Here is a 17635-nt window from a genome sequence, read left to right on the forward strand (position 1 = left end):
CCTCCCCCTCCCCCCTTTCCTTTTCTTTTTGTGGCGCATCCCCCCACTCACTTTCCCCTGGCTTGGAAACAAGTTGGTGACTATTGTGTGGAAGCTCACTTCCGACCCACAGATTGCGAATGTTACCTTCTCCAGTTGGAGAAATTCCGACAGGTTGTACAGCCAATTTGCAGTTTTGGTGGTGCTGCTGATCGCCAGCCCTGCAGGATTATTTGGGGGCGATTAGGGAGGCAATGGATAGGGCGTCGGCCCCTTCCCTATAAAGCATTCCTGGCTGCTCTGAGACCTCCAAAGACCACCACCTTTGGGCATGGCTCCATCCCCACAACCTTGAACATTGTCTCAGCGGCACGGTAGCACAGTGGTTAGCACTGTTACATCAAAGCACCATGGACCTGACTTTGATTCCCGGCTTGGGTCTCTGTGCGGAGTCTGCAAGTTCTCTCGTGTCGCTGTGGGTTTATTCCGGATCCTTCCTCGGCGTGGGTTTCCTCCCACAAGTCCCGCTTGATCGGTATGCCCCGTACTTGCCATGTGGATGCATCCCTGAACTCCAGGGTTTAGCTTTGTTAGGGGGCCATCCAAAATGGCCACAGTAACTGTACTCGCCATCAGGCCGGGCCCCTGCACTCCGGGATTTCCTTTTGTCCAGGGCCACCCATGATAGCTGCCAGCTATGTGTAAGGCATGTAGGTGAGCCCCTGCATTCCAGGGTTTCCCTTTGATGGGGACCTTTCTGTTCCTTGCTGCCATGTGCGATCTGTTGTAGCCAGCCTGAAGCCCTCCAACCCACCCCGTCACTTTGTTCTCCCGTTGAGTCTGCTTCCCTCCCCTTTCTCCCCCCCCCCCTCCCTTGCCCCTACTTGTGTTCCTCCCCCTGATTACCTAGCTTGATACATCTCCGTTTGTAGTGCCCCCCCCCACTCCTGTCGCCAGGCACCCTCTTCCCAGCAGGAGATGCGTAGCACCTCCCCCCCCCCCCCCCCCCCCCCCCCTCCTCACTCGTACTTCCAGGTGCTAACTTACCAGCTAGCACGGTGACCACCTTCCTGGGGTCGGTCTAAACCCCTTCGGCCGCTGCATGTCAGTTTCCCCCTCCTCCTCACCCATTCTTGTGCCCTGCTGTTGTCGCCCCCACTTTTCTGAGCTGTAGCTCCAACATTCAGAATGAGGCTGTGCAGTCCTGTGGAAACAGTCTCTCAATGTCCCAATCCACCAGGGTCGCTGGTTCATGAATGATTCTGTGGCTGCTTCCCATCCTGTGTTTGTGGACGAATCCGTCCGCTTCCGCCGGTGAGATGAAGTAAAGTTCTCTGGCCTGAAAGGGGACCCAGAGATTGGTTGTGTACAGCATTCCAAATTTCACAGCGTTCTTACACAGGGCTTCCTTGGCTCTATTGAATTCCGCCCACTGCTTGGTCAGGTCTGCCCCATTGCCCTGGTATATCCTGATCGAGTGTCCCTCCCAGTTACAAGCCCTTATCTGTCTGGCCCAGTTCAGGATTCTTTTCCGGTCCTGGTGCCGGTATAGCTTTCCGATTATGGTCCTTGGTTGTTCTCCGGCCTTGGGCTTTGGTCAGAGTAACCTGTGGGCTCTGTCTATTTCTAGAGGCTTGCGGAAGCTGTCTCACCCCACCAGGTTACCCAGCATTTGGACCACGTATTCCATGGGGTTCCTGCCCTCGGTTACCTCCGATAGGCCCACTATGCGTAAATTCTGGTGCCACGATCGGGTCTCCTGATCCTCGGCCTTTTGCGTCCCTTGTGTCGCCACCAACCTTGCCATCTCCGTTTCCACTGCGGTGATCCTGTCGCCTTGGTCAGTCGAGGTCTTCTCCAGCTCTCTTATGGTTGCGTCCTGGGTCTCCAGCTGCCCCTCTGCCTTTTCCAGGGCCACCTGCAGGGTGATCCCTGCCTCTACCGCAAGCACCTTGAACGTTACCTCATCTCTGCTTTAATGGACTCCTTGAGCTCTTGGAGTTCCTTTGTAAGGGGAGGGGGAGCTCTGTGTTCTGCCTGGTGGCCCCTCTCGGTCAGGCGTGACCGGGGCCTCATCGACCTGTGTGCTTGTCATCTCCTCGATTCGTGTCTCCATCCTTTTGCTGCCTTTTCCATCCTTTTAGCCCTTGGAGCTGCTGCTGCTCGGCATACCTCGTCCTGGTGTTGTTGGAAGAGGGCGAGGGGTGTTTCTTCCTGCATTCAGCAGGCTATTTTGAGCTTAAAGTGCCTAAATCCAAGTTTTCAGGAGGCGAGCCACCTTTCATGCATCCGCTCAGCACATCCCCATCACCGGAAGTGGTTAGCCACTTTATAGGTAGGTTCACATTGCAATAAGCCTTGAAAGCGATCAATTTAGTTTCCAGGAAAATGGTTCTATTCTTCAAAAGTTCTTGAAGTAATTTGAAAGACAGCAAGATAGGAATGTAGGATTTTGTATAATATAAACAACCATATTTGATCGAGTTAATTCTTGTTCAAAAACTAATGTCTCAGTTATTCGGCTATTTCATTATTTAGCTTTCGCCTTCGGAGCTGGCAGTAAATGGCACGCTGCAGTGTTCATCTGGATCAGCAAAGCATAATAAGATCGATAAAGCTATTGAACGAATCAGCTATTTGGAGCCAAGGTAATCTCATGAGTTCATTATGTTTCTGTAATGATGGTTTTATGTTGAAATCATTTACGATATTGAGAACCTAGATCTGTGTGCATTTCCACTTGCGCTATTGCATTCCAGCCATATATTTGTAATTTTTTAATATCAGGTTTACCATTAGGAATTCCTGTAACCATATGTATATGGAAAACACATCATTCTGTACAATCTGGCCACTGGGTGGCGTAATATGGATGTTGGCTTCACAGAAAACTCTCAATCCTTTTGAAATTTTTATTTCAGGATTGTTTTCCTCAGTAAAAGTACGTAAAACATTGGTTTAAGCACGCATTCATTAAAAGTCTTGTTTATTCATGCAGCTGAGCATTTTCCAGACTGCCTCAGGACAGTTTGGTCACCTGTGCTGAGAAATATGTTTTTGTCAATTCCATCAGTTACGCTAAAATGTTTTTCAAACTTAACTTGAAGAAAACGATAAAAGGAACAGTTTCCTGTAGGGAGAATGAGCTTGCAGGGATAAATACAGAACACTGCAGAAACCTGTAAAAAAGGTACATAGAGAGACCTGGAAAAAGTACAGCACCTGAAGCTGACAAATGCTCAGTACCACAACAGTAAGAGGACAATCGGGGAAGAGGTGAAAAAACTTGAACTTGTGTTTAAATAATCCCTTTATATAGCGCTGATCCATAGAATTCCTGCAGTGCAGAAGGAGGCCATTTGGCCCATCAAGACTGCACCGACCCTCCAAAGGAGCATCCCATCTACGTCCCGCCCTATTCCCGTAATCCCACCTAATCTACGCATTTTTGGACTGATGGGTGGTCCTTCTTGTCACTAAGCACATGTTCAGCTGTGGTTGGTTTTAAGAGATGGCTGGGCTGGAGCATGCAGTTCCAAAAAGGCACCAGTGACATCAAATTGGTGGGCACGATCTAATGGCCACGTTGCATCATGTGCAAATCCAACCGAACCGGTTAGATTGCGGGAGAGTCCAAAATCACGAACCTCACCAGACGCGATCAATTTCCGATCTAACCAGCCCACTCCCGTTCCCGAGATCTGGATCCTGCCGAGGCATGGCGAGAAACCAATAATCACCAATTAAGGCCAACCTCCATCCCGTTAACGGGAAGGACCCCCTATCTAATGACCATCCATGATCTAACCGGCTCCCAAACGGGTCTTGCGGGCGCTGTTTAGCACACATATTTAAAATCGTGAAATGGCTGCGGTGGGAATCGAAGGAGGTGGGTGGACACCTTGGTAAAGGAGCAGTCAGCGCGCGGGCACCAGGGCTGCTGCCCCAGTTCTCGCGTGAGGGTGGTGGATGGTGGTGGTGTGGGCACACCGAGGGGGCAAGGGGGGGGGGGGTTGTCGGCCGCCCACCTACCATTGGTGGGGGACACCGCTGGGCTGGGGAGGGTGCGAGGGGCTCAGCCCCCGTTGTTCCGACATGCCACCCCCCTGTACAGTATATCCATACCAGGGGCAGCCTCGGCCCCTGCCTGTCCGATGTCTGTCCCACCGATCACCTCCAGGGCAATGTCCCGCCCATGTAATACGTTGAAAGTCTCCACTAACTGTGGCAGCTGCTGGCCGCACAGTCGAATGATATCGCTAATAGGGAATAGGCGATGTTAGTAATGTGAGCACTCCACTGTTTCCAAGTGGATTCCCATGGGTAGATGTGCCTAGCCACAGGATGCTGCCACTGCCTCCCAGGCAGCACTGGCTGCCCTGTGGCTGACCCTCCGATCCCCTCGGGGGAACAGCGTAGCCCACTGTGTCCATCAGTCTGGCCAGGTCGACATCACCAAAACGTGGGGCTAGTCTGCTCCGTGGCATGGCTGCGTGCTGTACGACAAAGGCTTGCCTTCTTAATGTTGTGACAATCTTTGAGGTGGAGGGAGGGGGGTGGTTTCTCTCTCTCTCTCCCCCCCCCCCCCCCTATTCCCCCCCCCCCCATATTTCTACCCCCCCCCCCCCCACCAACCCGGTGTCACTTTGAAGGAAGATGAGCCCAGAGCTGGTACGGGGTGAGGAGTGGAGGATTGGAAATGGTAGGGTGTGTTTACCTTTGCTGTGATCGAGGGAGTCACCCCGCCCCCCCAGTTAGACAGTTAGAGATGACCAGTTTCTGTTTCATTCTTTTTCTTTTAATTTAGATTCAGAACATCCATTCTTTCTTAGGCGCAGGCAGGCTACTTGTTATCCTGACGAGGACTGCGTTATATTTGACTTTTGTCTTGATATGGGTCTCCCCCTCTGGATATTATTGTTGCTGTTGGATCCACAGTGAGGATGAGGGTGGCTCTGAGTATCCTTTATATGACGGTAGATCCTGTGATTCGGCTGGGTGTCCCGTCCCCAGGGGGTCGTCTTCTCCTCCCATCTGAGTGGATGTGGTGCTGACTTGGCCTGATGGGATGGTAGGGGCACTTTGGTGGATTGGGGAGACCAGCCCTCCCTCCCAGGCGCCAGCAATTTATGCGTCTTGACGGTTCGTCTTCCTCAGGGCTCGGGCTCCCCGTTCTTGTGGGGTGGGGTGGGATGGGGCAGGGGGGTGCCTTGTCCTGATTCAGACAGGTTTGGGGCAGCCTTAGTGAGGTATAAGGGTTGGGGCTATGTGAAAGTTCCCGGGGTCAGGTTATCCGGAAATTCCTTCTTTAATGGTGCTGGGCTAGGCCAGACTGGCACCGTGGTCTATATCCTGTTGTCCCCAAGGAATTGGGGTGCTCTCGGGGTGTCCATAGGGAGAGCCTGGTGTGGCCAGGTCTGGCACCCGTTGAGCAATGACTTTGGGAAGGACCGAGCGTCATAACTAAGGGTTATCCTTTTTTGCTTTATCCCTGGAGTAGCAGCAAGATCCCCCTGTGGTTCAGTTGGCAGGCTCTCGCCCATTTTGGAATGTCTCAGATCACCCTACAATACAAGTTACATAGAACATACAGCGCAGAAGGAGGCCATTCGGCCCATTGAGTCTGCACTGCCCCACTTAAGCCCTCACTTCCACTATCCCCGTAACCCAATAACCCTTCCTAACCATTTTGGGTACTAAGGGCAATTTATCATGACCAATCCACCTAACCTGCACATCTTTGGACTGTGGTAGGAAACCGGAGCACCCGGAAGAAACCCATGCAGACACGGGGAGAACATGCAGACTCCACACAGACAGTGACCCAAGCCGGGAATTGAACCTGAGACCTTGGCACTGTGAAGCCACAGTGCTAACCATTGTGCTACCGTGCTGCCCGTTGGCTGCACATTTCCTTGCAGTAACTTACACGAATCTACAGCTAACTTTACAAAGTTTCTACAGATCCAGTTTTCCAATGGTCTCCGCTTGGTACATGTGCCAGCGCTTGTGACTGCGGTTGTCATAATGGTTTAAAAGTCACTGTTAAATAACAGAGTTCATGGTACAGCACGTTATTACGTGAAAATCAATCCAGCAATTTGAGTTTAGGAAAAGATATGCTCTGAGTTGTCAATTGCCACTAATTGCTGGATGGTTTGCGCTGCTCCATTATCAGCCATGCAAAAATGGGATCTCACCACCCTGTAGTTTCAAGAAATTGCTGGAGTTGCATCATAAGTGTGAATTAAACTCCCTTTGATAAGTTAAGGCGGATATTTCACAATATAAAGATTTATAAGATTTTAAGAAATAGAATCAGGAGTAGGCCATTCAGCCCTTTGAGTCTGCTCCGCCATAAAATAAAACCGTGGCTGATTTGACGGTAGCCATCACTCCCCTTTCTGCTGTCCCATAAATGCATTTGAACCAGTTCAGAGAAAGTTTACAAGATTAATACCAGGAATGTCCTTGTCTTATGAGAAAAGGTGGGACAAACTAGGCTTGTATCCACTAGAGTCTTCAGCTCTGTGCTTGATATCTCCGAGACCCACGAATCCTGGTCATGTGCCAGCTGGGAGAGAGCCGCACAGGCGTGGTTTAGATTTTTTATGTTGAGCAGGCCCATGCGCATGACAAACAGGATTGGAGCTGGAAAAAGGTGCCATCCGCCTTCACAAAAAGCAAAAACTCAAAGGATGCCTACTTGTGACAATAAGCTATTATTATTATTATTATTATTCTAAAGCAATGGCTGGAAAGGAAGCGGCTGAAACTCAAAATCTCACTCCTTTAGCTTCCTAGAGGGTTTTTTAAAATTTCAACGGTGCTCTCACTTTTCCTTTCCCTTTCTTAATACAATGTTTCTTCCGTTTACTGTATCTACTTCGACTATAATTTGCCTTATGCTTAAGGAGTATCGATTTAAGGAGTTAAACTATGGTTTTATCGTTCAGCATGGTCCAGGTGCTCTGCTGATTCCATTACCAACTCATACTTCCAATAATGTGCAGCGCAAGATTAATTAGCGTTGAAGGATAAGAGAGTAAATTAAATCACAAACTCACTGCCAGATCCCTCATTTACCAAACTCGGGGTCAGTGGGTCCAGTAATCTGTCTCTCGCTACTGATTCTCTTCCATACTGCCTTGTGTCTTGCATTACGGCAACCATGAATTACTGTATTTGAGGCTCATCCAAACCAACACTTGTCACTAATTTATCTCAATCTGCCACAAGACGCCACACTTTGTACCCAGAGATCTTGTAGCACCACCAGTCCTGTAAACCTAACATTGGAAGAAATATTTTTCACCGGCCTTCTTTTTCATATATTTCTGTTCTGCTGGAACCTTTTGGAAATTACATTTCTGTTCACTTTATTGTAAATTTATTTAAACTTAGCATATATTTTATAATTCTTTCAAAGTTCATGGGCATTGCCTGTTATGCCAGCATTTATTATCCATCCTTAATTTCCCTTGAGCAGATGGTGCTGAGCAATCTTCTGGAACCGTTGCAGTCCATGTGATGTAGGTACACCCACAGTGCTGTTAGAAAGGGAGTTCCAGGATTTTGATCCAGTGGCAGTGAAGGAATGCTGATGTATTTCCAAGTCAGGATAGTGAGCGATTTGGAGGGGAAATTGCAGGCTGTGGGGTTCTCCTGCATTTGCTGCATTATCCTTCTCGGCGGCAGAGGCCCCAGGTTTGGAAGGTGCTGTCAAAGGAGCCTTGGTGAGTTGCTACACTGCACATTGCTGCCGCTGTGCATCGGTGGTAGAAGGAGTGGATGCTTAAGATGATGGATCGGGTGCCAATTAAGTGGGCTGGTTTGTGCTAGATAGTGTCGATCTTCTTGAGTAATGTGAGAGCCGGACTCACTCAGGCAAGTGGAGAGTATTTCACCACACTCCTAACTTGTGCCTTGTAGATGCTGAACAGGCTTTGGGAGTCAGGGGGTGAGTAACTTGTCGAATTCCCAGCTCTGACCTGCTCTTGTAGCCACAGTATTTATATGGGTGATCCAATCAATTTCTGGTCAATGTTAAACCCCAGGATGTTGTTATTGGGGGAATTCAGCACAGGTAGTGCCATTGAAAGTCATGGGGAGATGGTTAGATTCTCTTGTTTGTGCTTGTTTGGCGTGGCCATTTGCCACTTAAACCTAAACCTGAATATTATCCAGGTTTTGCTGCATCTGGAAACAGAATGCTTCAGTATCTGAGGAGTCACAAATGGTTCTGAACATTGTGCAATTATCAGCGAACATAACATCCCCTTTTCTGACTTTATCAATGCAAGGAAGGTCAATAATGAAAAGCGTGAAGACGGTTGGGCCTAGGAAGCTGTCCTAATGTTCTCCTGCAGCCAGGTCCCGGGACAGAGATAATTGACCTTCAACAACCACAATCATCTTTGTGTTATGTATGACTCCAACCAGGGGAGAGGTTTCTGCCTGATTCTCATTGACTCTGACGGCTCCTTGATGCCACATTTGGTCAAATGCAGCCTTGATGTCAAGGGCAGTCACTCTTGTCTCACCTCTGGAGTTCAACTATTATGTATTTTCTTTTATTTCCTTTTCTTTTCATGTACCTAATGATCTGTTGAGCTGCTCGCAGAAAAATACTTTTCACTGTCCCTTGGTACACATTACAATAAACAAATCCAATCCAGCCCAACTGTTTTGTCCATATCCGGGTCACGGCTGTAATACTGTCAGGAACCAAGTGGTCCCAGTGGAAACCAAACTTTGTGTCATTATTGCTGAGTAAGTGCCACCCGATAGCAATGTCGACGACACTTTCCATCACTTCTCTGATGATTGAGAGTAGATTGATGGGGTGGTAATTGGCGGGGCTGGATTTATCCTGCCTTTTGTTTACTATTTTCCACGTTGCCAGGTAGATGACAGTTTTGCAGCTGTGATGAACACAGGCTGCTGCAAGTTCTGGAGCACAAGTCTTCAGTACTATTGCCGGAATATTGTCAGGGCCCATAGCCTTTGCAGTATCCAGTGCCTTCAACCGTTTCTTGATGTTATGTGGAGTGAATCAAATTAGTTGAAGACTGGTATCTGGAGCGTATCAGGAGGGAACTTGGGTGGAAGCTGAGATCCACTCAGCACTTCAGATTGAAGATGGTTGCAAATGCTTGAGCCTTGCCTTTTGCAATACTGAGTAAATTATTGTCCTGTGAAAAGTTATAATGTAAAAATTCCATCATTCGTGAAATTGCACCAAATATTGATTTAAATATTCTGTGTGTGTTCTGCGGTATTAATGATGCTGCAGCAGGAACCATGCAATAGCACATGAAATGCATTTGGCTAGAAGAAGCTTCTGCTTCCCAGACATGTGCAGCTAATCAGAGAATCTACCCCATTAACTGTTGAGAATCAGACTTGAATGAAAGAAAAATATTCAATAAGTGGCAATATTTTCTTTGATCATTGTTGCTCTCTGTGACAACCTTTGACCTGGAAACAGTACTGAGGAAAAATTGTAATTTCTTTAAAAGGTCTGTGGAATCTATTTTTTACCCAAGATACTTGAAAATGAGTTTTTGCATTAATTGTTAAGGAGTGAATTGTAATTTTCTTGAACAGGAAATACTTGTCCATGTGACCTTTGACCTGGAAGGAAGTTGAAAAAAAAAGCCGTGTGGCTGGTAGACAAAGGAGAGCTTAAAACAGAAGAGCTGGAGGGTGAAGATGATCCGTGCACAGATGCAAGCCAAAAAGAAAGTAGACAGAAACAGAAAAAGGAACCAAATTATTGTAGGGAGAAGAAGCAAATCTCTCAGGAAGAGGTCAGTTCTGTTTTGCAGGAAAAAAGACAGGGGATGCGATTCTCCGGCCTCGTTACGCTCTTGCTCAAGCGAAACGAGGCTGGTGAATAGCGGGAGAGCAGCATAAGCAGCAGGTAATAGACAGAGCTAAGCGATTCCACAACCAAAGCATCAGATCTAAGTCCTGTCACATACGTGCAAAAGACTTGGCTGAGGCATTCGCAACAATCTTCAGCCAGAAGCGCTGAGTGGATGATCTATCTTGGTCTCCTCCGGAGGTCCATTGCATCACAAATGTCAGTCTTCAGTCAATATGATTCATTCCACATCATGATATTAAGAAACAGCTGAAGGCGCTGGATACTGCAAAGGCTATGGGCCCTGCTAATATTCGTGGCTCTGGCTTAGCACAGTGGGCTAAACAGCTGGCTTGTAATGCAGAACAAGACCAGCAGCGTGGGTTAAATTCCCGTACCAGCCTCCCCGAACAGGCGTTGGAATGTGGCGACTAGGGGCTTTTCACAGTAACTTCATTGAAACCTACTTGTGACAATAAGCGATGATTATTATTATTATTATTATTATTATTATTATTCCGGCAATAGTACTGAAGATCTGTGCTCCAGAGCTTGCCGCACCCCGAACCAAACTGTTCCAGTTCAACTAAAGCACTGGCATCTACCCGGCAATGTGGAAAATTGCCCAGGTGTGTCCTGTACACAAGAAAAAGGACAAATCCAACCTAGCCGATTACCGTCCTATCAGTCTACTCTCCATCATCAGCAAAGTGATGGAAAGAGTCATCAACCGTCAAGTGGCACTCACTCAGCAATAACCTGCTCACGGATGCACAGTTTGGATTTCGCCAGGGTCATTCAGCTCCTGACCTTATTACAGCCTTGGCTCAAACATGGACAAAAGAGCTGAATGCTAGAGGTGAGGTGAGAGTGACTGCACTTGACATCAAGGCAGCATTTGACCGAGTATGGAATCAAGGAACCCTAGCTTAAACTGGAATCAATGGGAATCGGGGGGGGGGGGGGGGGGATACTCTCCGCTGGTTGGAGTCATACTTGGCACAAAGGAAGATGGCTGTGGTGGTTGGAGTTCAATCATCTCAGCTCCAGGACATACCTGCAGCAGTTCCTCAGCGTAGTGTCCTAGGCCCAAACATCTTCAGCTGCTTCATCAAAGACCTCCCTCCCATCATAAGGTCAGAAGTGGGGATGTTTGCGGATGACTGCACAATGTTCAGCACCATTCGCGATTCCTCAGATAATGAACCAGTCCATGTCCAAATGCAGCAAGACCTGAACATATCCAGGCTTGGGCTGACAAGTGGCAAGTTACATTCGTGCCACACAAGTGCCAGGCAATGACCATCTCCTACAAGAGAGAATCTAACCACCGCCCCTTGACATTCAATGGAATTACCACAATCAACATCCTGGGAGTTATCATTGATCAGAAACTGAACTGGACTAGCCATATTAATACTGTGGCTACCAGGGCAGGTCAAAGGCTAGGAATCCTATGGCAAGTAACCCACCTCCTGACCCCCTCAAAGCCTGTCCATCATCTACAAGGCACAAGTCAGGAGTGTAATGGAATACTCTCCACTTGGCTGGATGAGTGAGGCTCCACCAACACTCTAGAAGCGCGACAACTTCCAGCCCGCTTGATTGCTCCCCCTTCCACAAACATTCAAACCCTTCACCACCGACGAACAGTGGCAGCCATATGTACCATCTACAAGATGCCCTGCATCACCAAGGTTCCTCAGACAGCACTTCCAAACCCACGACCACTACCATCTAGAAGGAAAAGGGCCGCAGATACTTGGAGGTTCCCCTCCAAGTCACTCACCACCCTGACTTGGAAATATGTCGCCGTTCCTTCACTATCACTGGGCAATGTATGAACCTACCGTGCGGTTTAAGTGTAGTCCCGTATACAATTCAAAACTCAGTGGAATTTAAGTTCCACTTCTCGGAAGCGAAATAAAAATCTTTTATTGTGCCTATTGATTATAATTGAGAGACTAAGATCTTCTTGTGGTTACAAATCAAATGTTCTCAAAAAGCCCTTGCCAGCAAAAGACTTTAAGAGAAATAATTGGCTTAATGGTTTACAACAGATTTAACTTTCAAAATACAATAACAGTTCTTTGCTCAAAGCAAAACAGCTTGCGTGAACTTCAAGAGTTACAGTGGAAATATGAAAATACGAAATAAGGATAGCGAGTAGTTAGGTCAAAAGTATAGAGTGATCCTGGATAGAAAATGGCTTCCCGAACCGCTATGTTGAAGGAGAATGTTATAAGTCTGATTCCATCTGACCCACCCCCTGCAATGTGCTGATTGGCTTGGATGGGTCTCAAATGTATTTGGTTGGTTGGTTAGTTGTCAATCATCAATGTGCAACATATATTCGGATATGTTGCATTTGTAGATGTTTGTGTGTGTTGGAATGTGATATATCCTTTTAATCAATTCTGGTTTTCACTGGTTTATTGCTGACTGTGCTTTTATCTGAATTCTGAACAATGGTGTGTTCATGTAGTCATGGCGACCTTGGGTATGGCTGCATAGCTGTGGTCAGTTTATGATATCTGTAAAATGTTGCATAAGCTTTAGCTAGATTTTTTTGAACGTTTCAGATTCTGTGTTTTGCCACTGCAAATTCTGCAAGCTGTGTGTATTTGTAATCTAAGTTATGCTTGACGTTATATGATGAAATCCATTTTAAAATGGATTTTAAACTGGGCTTTAGTATTTACATTAAAATAGCTAAATCAATTACCCTTTTACCTATCAGAAACAGCCAGTTTGGTTCAGACAACATTCTGGAACACCCTCCCTAACAGCACACAGGCTGTACCTACACCTCAAGGACTGCAGTGGTTCAAGAAGCAACTCACTACCACCTTCTGAAGGGCATCTAGGGATGGGCAATAAATGCTGGCCTAACCAGTGATGCCCATATCCCGTAAATTAATTTTTAAAAATCAGACCACGATGCCTGAACACTGTGCCTGAACATTGCGGAACGCAACACCACACAGGCAGTAGCCACCATCCAAACACCCAGGGGATGGGACAGCGCTCTGGGGGACATATCCATGGCCGGAGGGTGGGTGAGTGCCAATGGGAGGGGACCAGCGCCCGGTCCAGTTGTTGTTGTGAGTGGGTGTCCAGGGTACAAGGTCTGTGGTCCGGTGAGGGGGACCCGCTGCGGTCGGGTGTGTGTGGGCAGATAGGGGGGTGGGGGGGAATCAGTGGGGGAATAGAGGGTCCCAGGGTGGGAGTCACCGCTGTTTGTCAATCTAACACCCTCTCCCAATTCCTGACCAATATTGAACGCTATGACAGGGATGCAGAAGTTGCCCCAGTGATGCTGTTGCAAGGCGATGCAGACAGATGCCGCAGACGGTGGCAGCAGCAGCCGCGTCTGCAGATGCTCGCGGCAACGGCCCATGTGCTGGATTCCGCCCCACACCTTGAGGACCGGGCTGCCCATCAGGCTGGGGAGGGACCCAGAGGGAGAGTCCAGCAACAGCCCAAAGTGTACAGGCATCACTGGTCGTTTGAACAGATGACAGCGCGTGCCGCAGGAGACTCCACCTCGACAAGGAAATGGTGCGACACCTGTGTCATGTCCTCGCAGACATGGCACTGCGTGGACAAGGACATCCGCTCTCAGAGGCCGTCAAGGCCACTGCAGCCCTGAATGTTTATGCCTCTGGATCATTCCAGGGCTCGAGTGGGGACCTGTGTGGCATCTCACAGGCCGCAGCCCACAGGTGCATCTGACAGCTCACAGGTGCCCTCTATGCCTGGGCGGAAGACAATATCGTCTTTGACATGGACTAAGCCCTGCATCATACCCGGACAGCAGGTTTCTCTGCCATCGCCAGGGTGCCCCAGGTCCAGGGAATCATAGATGCCACACAAGTTGTCCTGCGCTCACCGGGCCATCTGGGAGTGCCCTATGTTAACCGAAAGCGGTTCCACTCCCTGAACATACAGCTTGTGTGCAACCACCAGATGAAGATAATGCATGTGTGTGAACACTTCCGGGTAATGTGCACGACAGCTACATCTTGGGGAGTTTGGTCATCCCCGCCCTCTTCAAGGAGCATCCCAGGATGGGTGGCTGACTCTTTGGGGATAAGGGGTCTCCGATGAAGACCTGGCACGGTAGCACAGTGTGTAGCACTGTTGCTTCACAACTCGTGTTCCAGGTTCGAATTCCCGGCTTGGGTCACTGTCTGTGTGGAGTCTGCACATTCACCCTGTGTCTGCGTGGGTTTCCTCCGGGTGCTCCGTTGTGCCCTCCACAACCTCGCACATCAGCGGGACGATGTGCTGGAGGTTGGTGATGAGGAACATATGGCCACCGAGGAGGAGGACGAGGATCATGAGGCGCTGGACCAGCAGGGGCTGGAGGACAAGGCCGGGGAGGAACCTGAGGCCCAGCTGGAGGCTGCAGGACAGGTGGGAGCGGCGAGGGTCTGGCAAGCCCAGACAGCCATGGAGGCGCTCGTACATGCCTGCTTCACTTAGGACGTGGCCTGATCTGTCATTGCTACGTTATCAACCCCCCATACCTACCCTACCAGTGTATGTTTCACATCCCTCCAGGATGCTGGAATTGTTGGCACCGTCAGCGGGTCACTGTCAGGGGCAGAGAACTGATCGCCGGTGCTCCTCAATCTATGCCATAGTCTGATCCCTGCCTGTCTGCTGAGTGTTCGCTCACACACCCATCACTTGCACACAATGATGTATTGTGGAAGCAAGTGACAGGCATCAGACTGATCGCGCACAAGGTTGTTTAATGTTTTAGACAGGTCCTCACTCTCCCGATGGTCCTGTCCCCCCCCCCCCCCCCCCCCCCCCCCCCCCCCCCCCCCCCCCCGGTGCCCTCGGTGATCCTCTATGTATTTTACCTTCCTAGCGGTACCACTACATCGAGGTAACTCCCCAGACTGCATATCAGCTGCTTAACACATCTTGTGGCCTTCGATGTCCATGGCGGCGTCTGCTAGGGGCTCTGGGGCCGGAGGGCTGCGTCTCACTTGTTGCCGCCACGTGCACAGCTGTGCCACCCTGCCCCATGTGCTGAGTCCAAAGCGCGGCCTCATCAGAGGGGTGGAACTTGAACTGATGGCCACCATGAGACGGGTCCGGTTTGGCACCCAGGCTCCCTTCCCCCCTGTCGGTGCCCACAGAGCACTGGGGTTCACCTTGGGATGGAGGGGCAGCTGGTTCTAGCTCTGGCTGCCCCTGCATCATCTTGCTTTGCCAGCCCTGGCGGCTCCCCAATGTCTGCACCATAGTGCCGACGCCCTCAGCGATGCTTCTCAGTGACTGGTAGATGCTCTGCAGTGCCCCAGCAATGCCCATTTGAGAGCGGGACATGTCCCGCATAACCTCACCAAGGTCAGTCTTGTACTGGTTGACATCCCCCAGCGAGCCGGACATTCTGCCGGGACCTTCAGCCATGAAGGTCATCTACTGCACGACCACCTTGGACACCTTCACTAATAAGAAGAACAAAGAAAATTACAGCACAGGAACAGGCCCTTCGGCCGTCCCAGCCCACGCCGATCCAGATGCTTTAGAATCATAGATCATAGAAGTTTACAGCATGGAAACAGGCCCTTCGGCCCAGCCAGTCCATGCCGCCCAGTTTTTACCATTAAGCTAGTCCCAGTTGCCCGCACTTGACCCATAACCCTCTATACCCATCTTACCCATGTAACTATCTAAATGCTTTTTAAAAGACACAATTGTACCCGCCTCTACTACTACCTCTGGCAGCACAGTCCAGACACTCACTACCCTCTGAGTGAAGAAATTGCCCCTCTGGGCCCTTCTGAATCTCTCCCCTCTCCCCTTAAACCTATACCCTCTAGTTTTAGACTCCCCTACCTTTGGGAAAAGATGTTGACTATCTAAACCTTAACTTTTTAAAAAAATATATATTTTATTCAAAATTCTTGGCCAACCATAACAGTACATTGTGTATCTTTTATACAGTAATATAACAATATAAATAACAATGGCCAGTTTTTTAAACAAGAAATAAATAATATATAAACATCAAAATTAAAAAACAAAACTAAATGGCAACTGCCTTGTCCCAAATAAATACTCTCCAAAAATACAATTCAGCAGTCCAGTGTACAATTACCTATAACAACAACCTATACATATTATACTTATACACTAACATCCCTGAGAGTCCTTCTGGTTCCCCCCTCCCCGGGTTGCTGCTACTGTCTTCTTTTCCATTCCCTCTATCTTTCTGTGAGGTATTCGACGAACGGTTGCCACCGCCTGGTGAACCCTTGAGCCGATCCCCTTAGGACGAACTTAATCCGTTCCAGCTTTATAAACCCTGCCATGTCATTTATCCGGGTCTCCACACCCGGGGGCTTGGCTTCCTTCCACATCAACAGTATCCTGCGCCGGGCTACGAGGGACGCAAAGGCCAAAACATCAGCCTCTTTCGCCTCCTGCACTCCCGGCTCTTCTGCAACCCCGAATATAGCCAACCCCCAGCTTGGTTCGACCTGGACCCCCACCACCTTCGAAAGCACCTTTGTCACCCCCACCCAAAACCCCTGTAGTGCCGGACATGACCAGAACATGTGGGTGTGATTCGCTGGGCTTCTCGAGCATCTCGCACACCTATCCTCTACTCCAAAAAATTTACTGAGCCGTGCTCCAGTCATATGCGCCCTGTGTAACACCTTAAATTGTATCAGGCTTAGCCTGGCACACGAGGACGATGAGTTTACCCTACTTAGGGGATCAGCCCACAGCCCCTCCTCAATCTCCTCCCCCAGCTCCTCTTCCCATTTCCCTTTCAGCTAATCGACCATAATCTCCCCCTCGTCCCTCATTTCCCTATATATGTCTGATACCTTACCGTCCCCACCCATATCTTTGAGATCACTCTGTCCTGCACCTCCTGCGTCGGGAGCTGCGGGAATTCCCTCACCTGTTGCCTCGCAAAAGCCCTCAGTTGCATATACCGGAATGCATTCCCTTGGGGCAACCCATATTTTTCGGTCAGCGCTCCCAGACTTGCAAACGTCCCATCTACAAACAGATCTCTCAATTGTGTTACTCCTGCTCCTTGCCATGTTCGAAATCCCCCATCCATTCTCCCCGGAGCAAACCTATGGTTATTTCTTATCGGGGACCACACCGAGGCTCCCGTCTTTCCCCTATGCCGTCTCCACTGCCCCCAAATTTTCAGAGTAGCCACCACCACCGGGCTTGTGGTGTATTTCTTCGGTGAGAACGGCAACGGCGCCGTCACCATAGCTTGTAGGCTAGTCCCCCTGCAGGACGCCCTCTCCAGTCTCTTCCACGCCGCTCCCTCCTCTTCTCCCATCCACTTACATACCATTGAGATATTGGCGATCCAGTAGTACTCACTTAGGCTCGGTAGTGCCAGCCCCCCCCTATCCCTACTACGCTGCAAAAATCCCTTCCTCACTCTCGGGGTCTTCCCGGCCCACACAAAACTCATGATACTCTTCTCAATCCTTTTGAAAAAAACCTTCGTGATCACCACCGGGAGGCACTGAAACACAGTCCAAAGATGTGCGGGTTAGGTGGATTGGCCATGCTAAATTGCCCATAGTGTCCAAAATTGCCCTTAGTGTAGGGTGGGGTTACTGGGTTATGGGGATAGGGTGGAGGTGTGGACCTTGGGTAGGGTGCTCTTTCCAAGAGCCGGTGCAGACTCGATGGGCCGAATGGCCTCCTTCTGCACTGTAAATTCTATGATGATAATCTATGATGACAAAGAGGAATCTCGGGAGGACCACCATTTTAACCGCCTGC

The 17635-nt window shown here is 49.2% G+C and overlaps 1 protein-coding gene across 6 annotated transcripts in view; it reads left to right on the top strand.

The window, feature by feature from the left end:
• katnip (katanin interacting protein) overlaps positions 1-17635 on the top strand; it is a 333986-nt gene that overhangs the window by 109312 nt on the left and 207039 nt on the right. For all 6 annotated transcript variants that reach the window (XM_072480763.1, XM_072480761.1, XM_072480758.1 and 3 more), the window contains one exon: positions 2518-2627. In XM_072480763.1, coding sequence (XP_072336864.1) covers positions 2518-2627 — 110 coding nt within the window. The remainder of the gene's footprint in view (positions 1-2517; positions 2628-17635) is intronic.

This window comes from Scyliorhinus torazame, chromosome 17, assembly GCF_047496885.1.
Source record: "Scyliorhinus torazame isolate Kashiwa2021f chromosome 17, sScyTor2.1, whole genome shotgun sequence".
Taxonomy (NCBI): domain Eukaryota; kingdom Metazoa; phylum Chordata; class Chondrichthyes; order Carcharhiniformes; family Scyliorhinidae; genus Scyliorhinus; species Scyliorhinus torazame.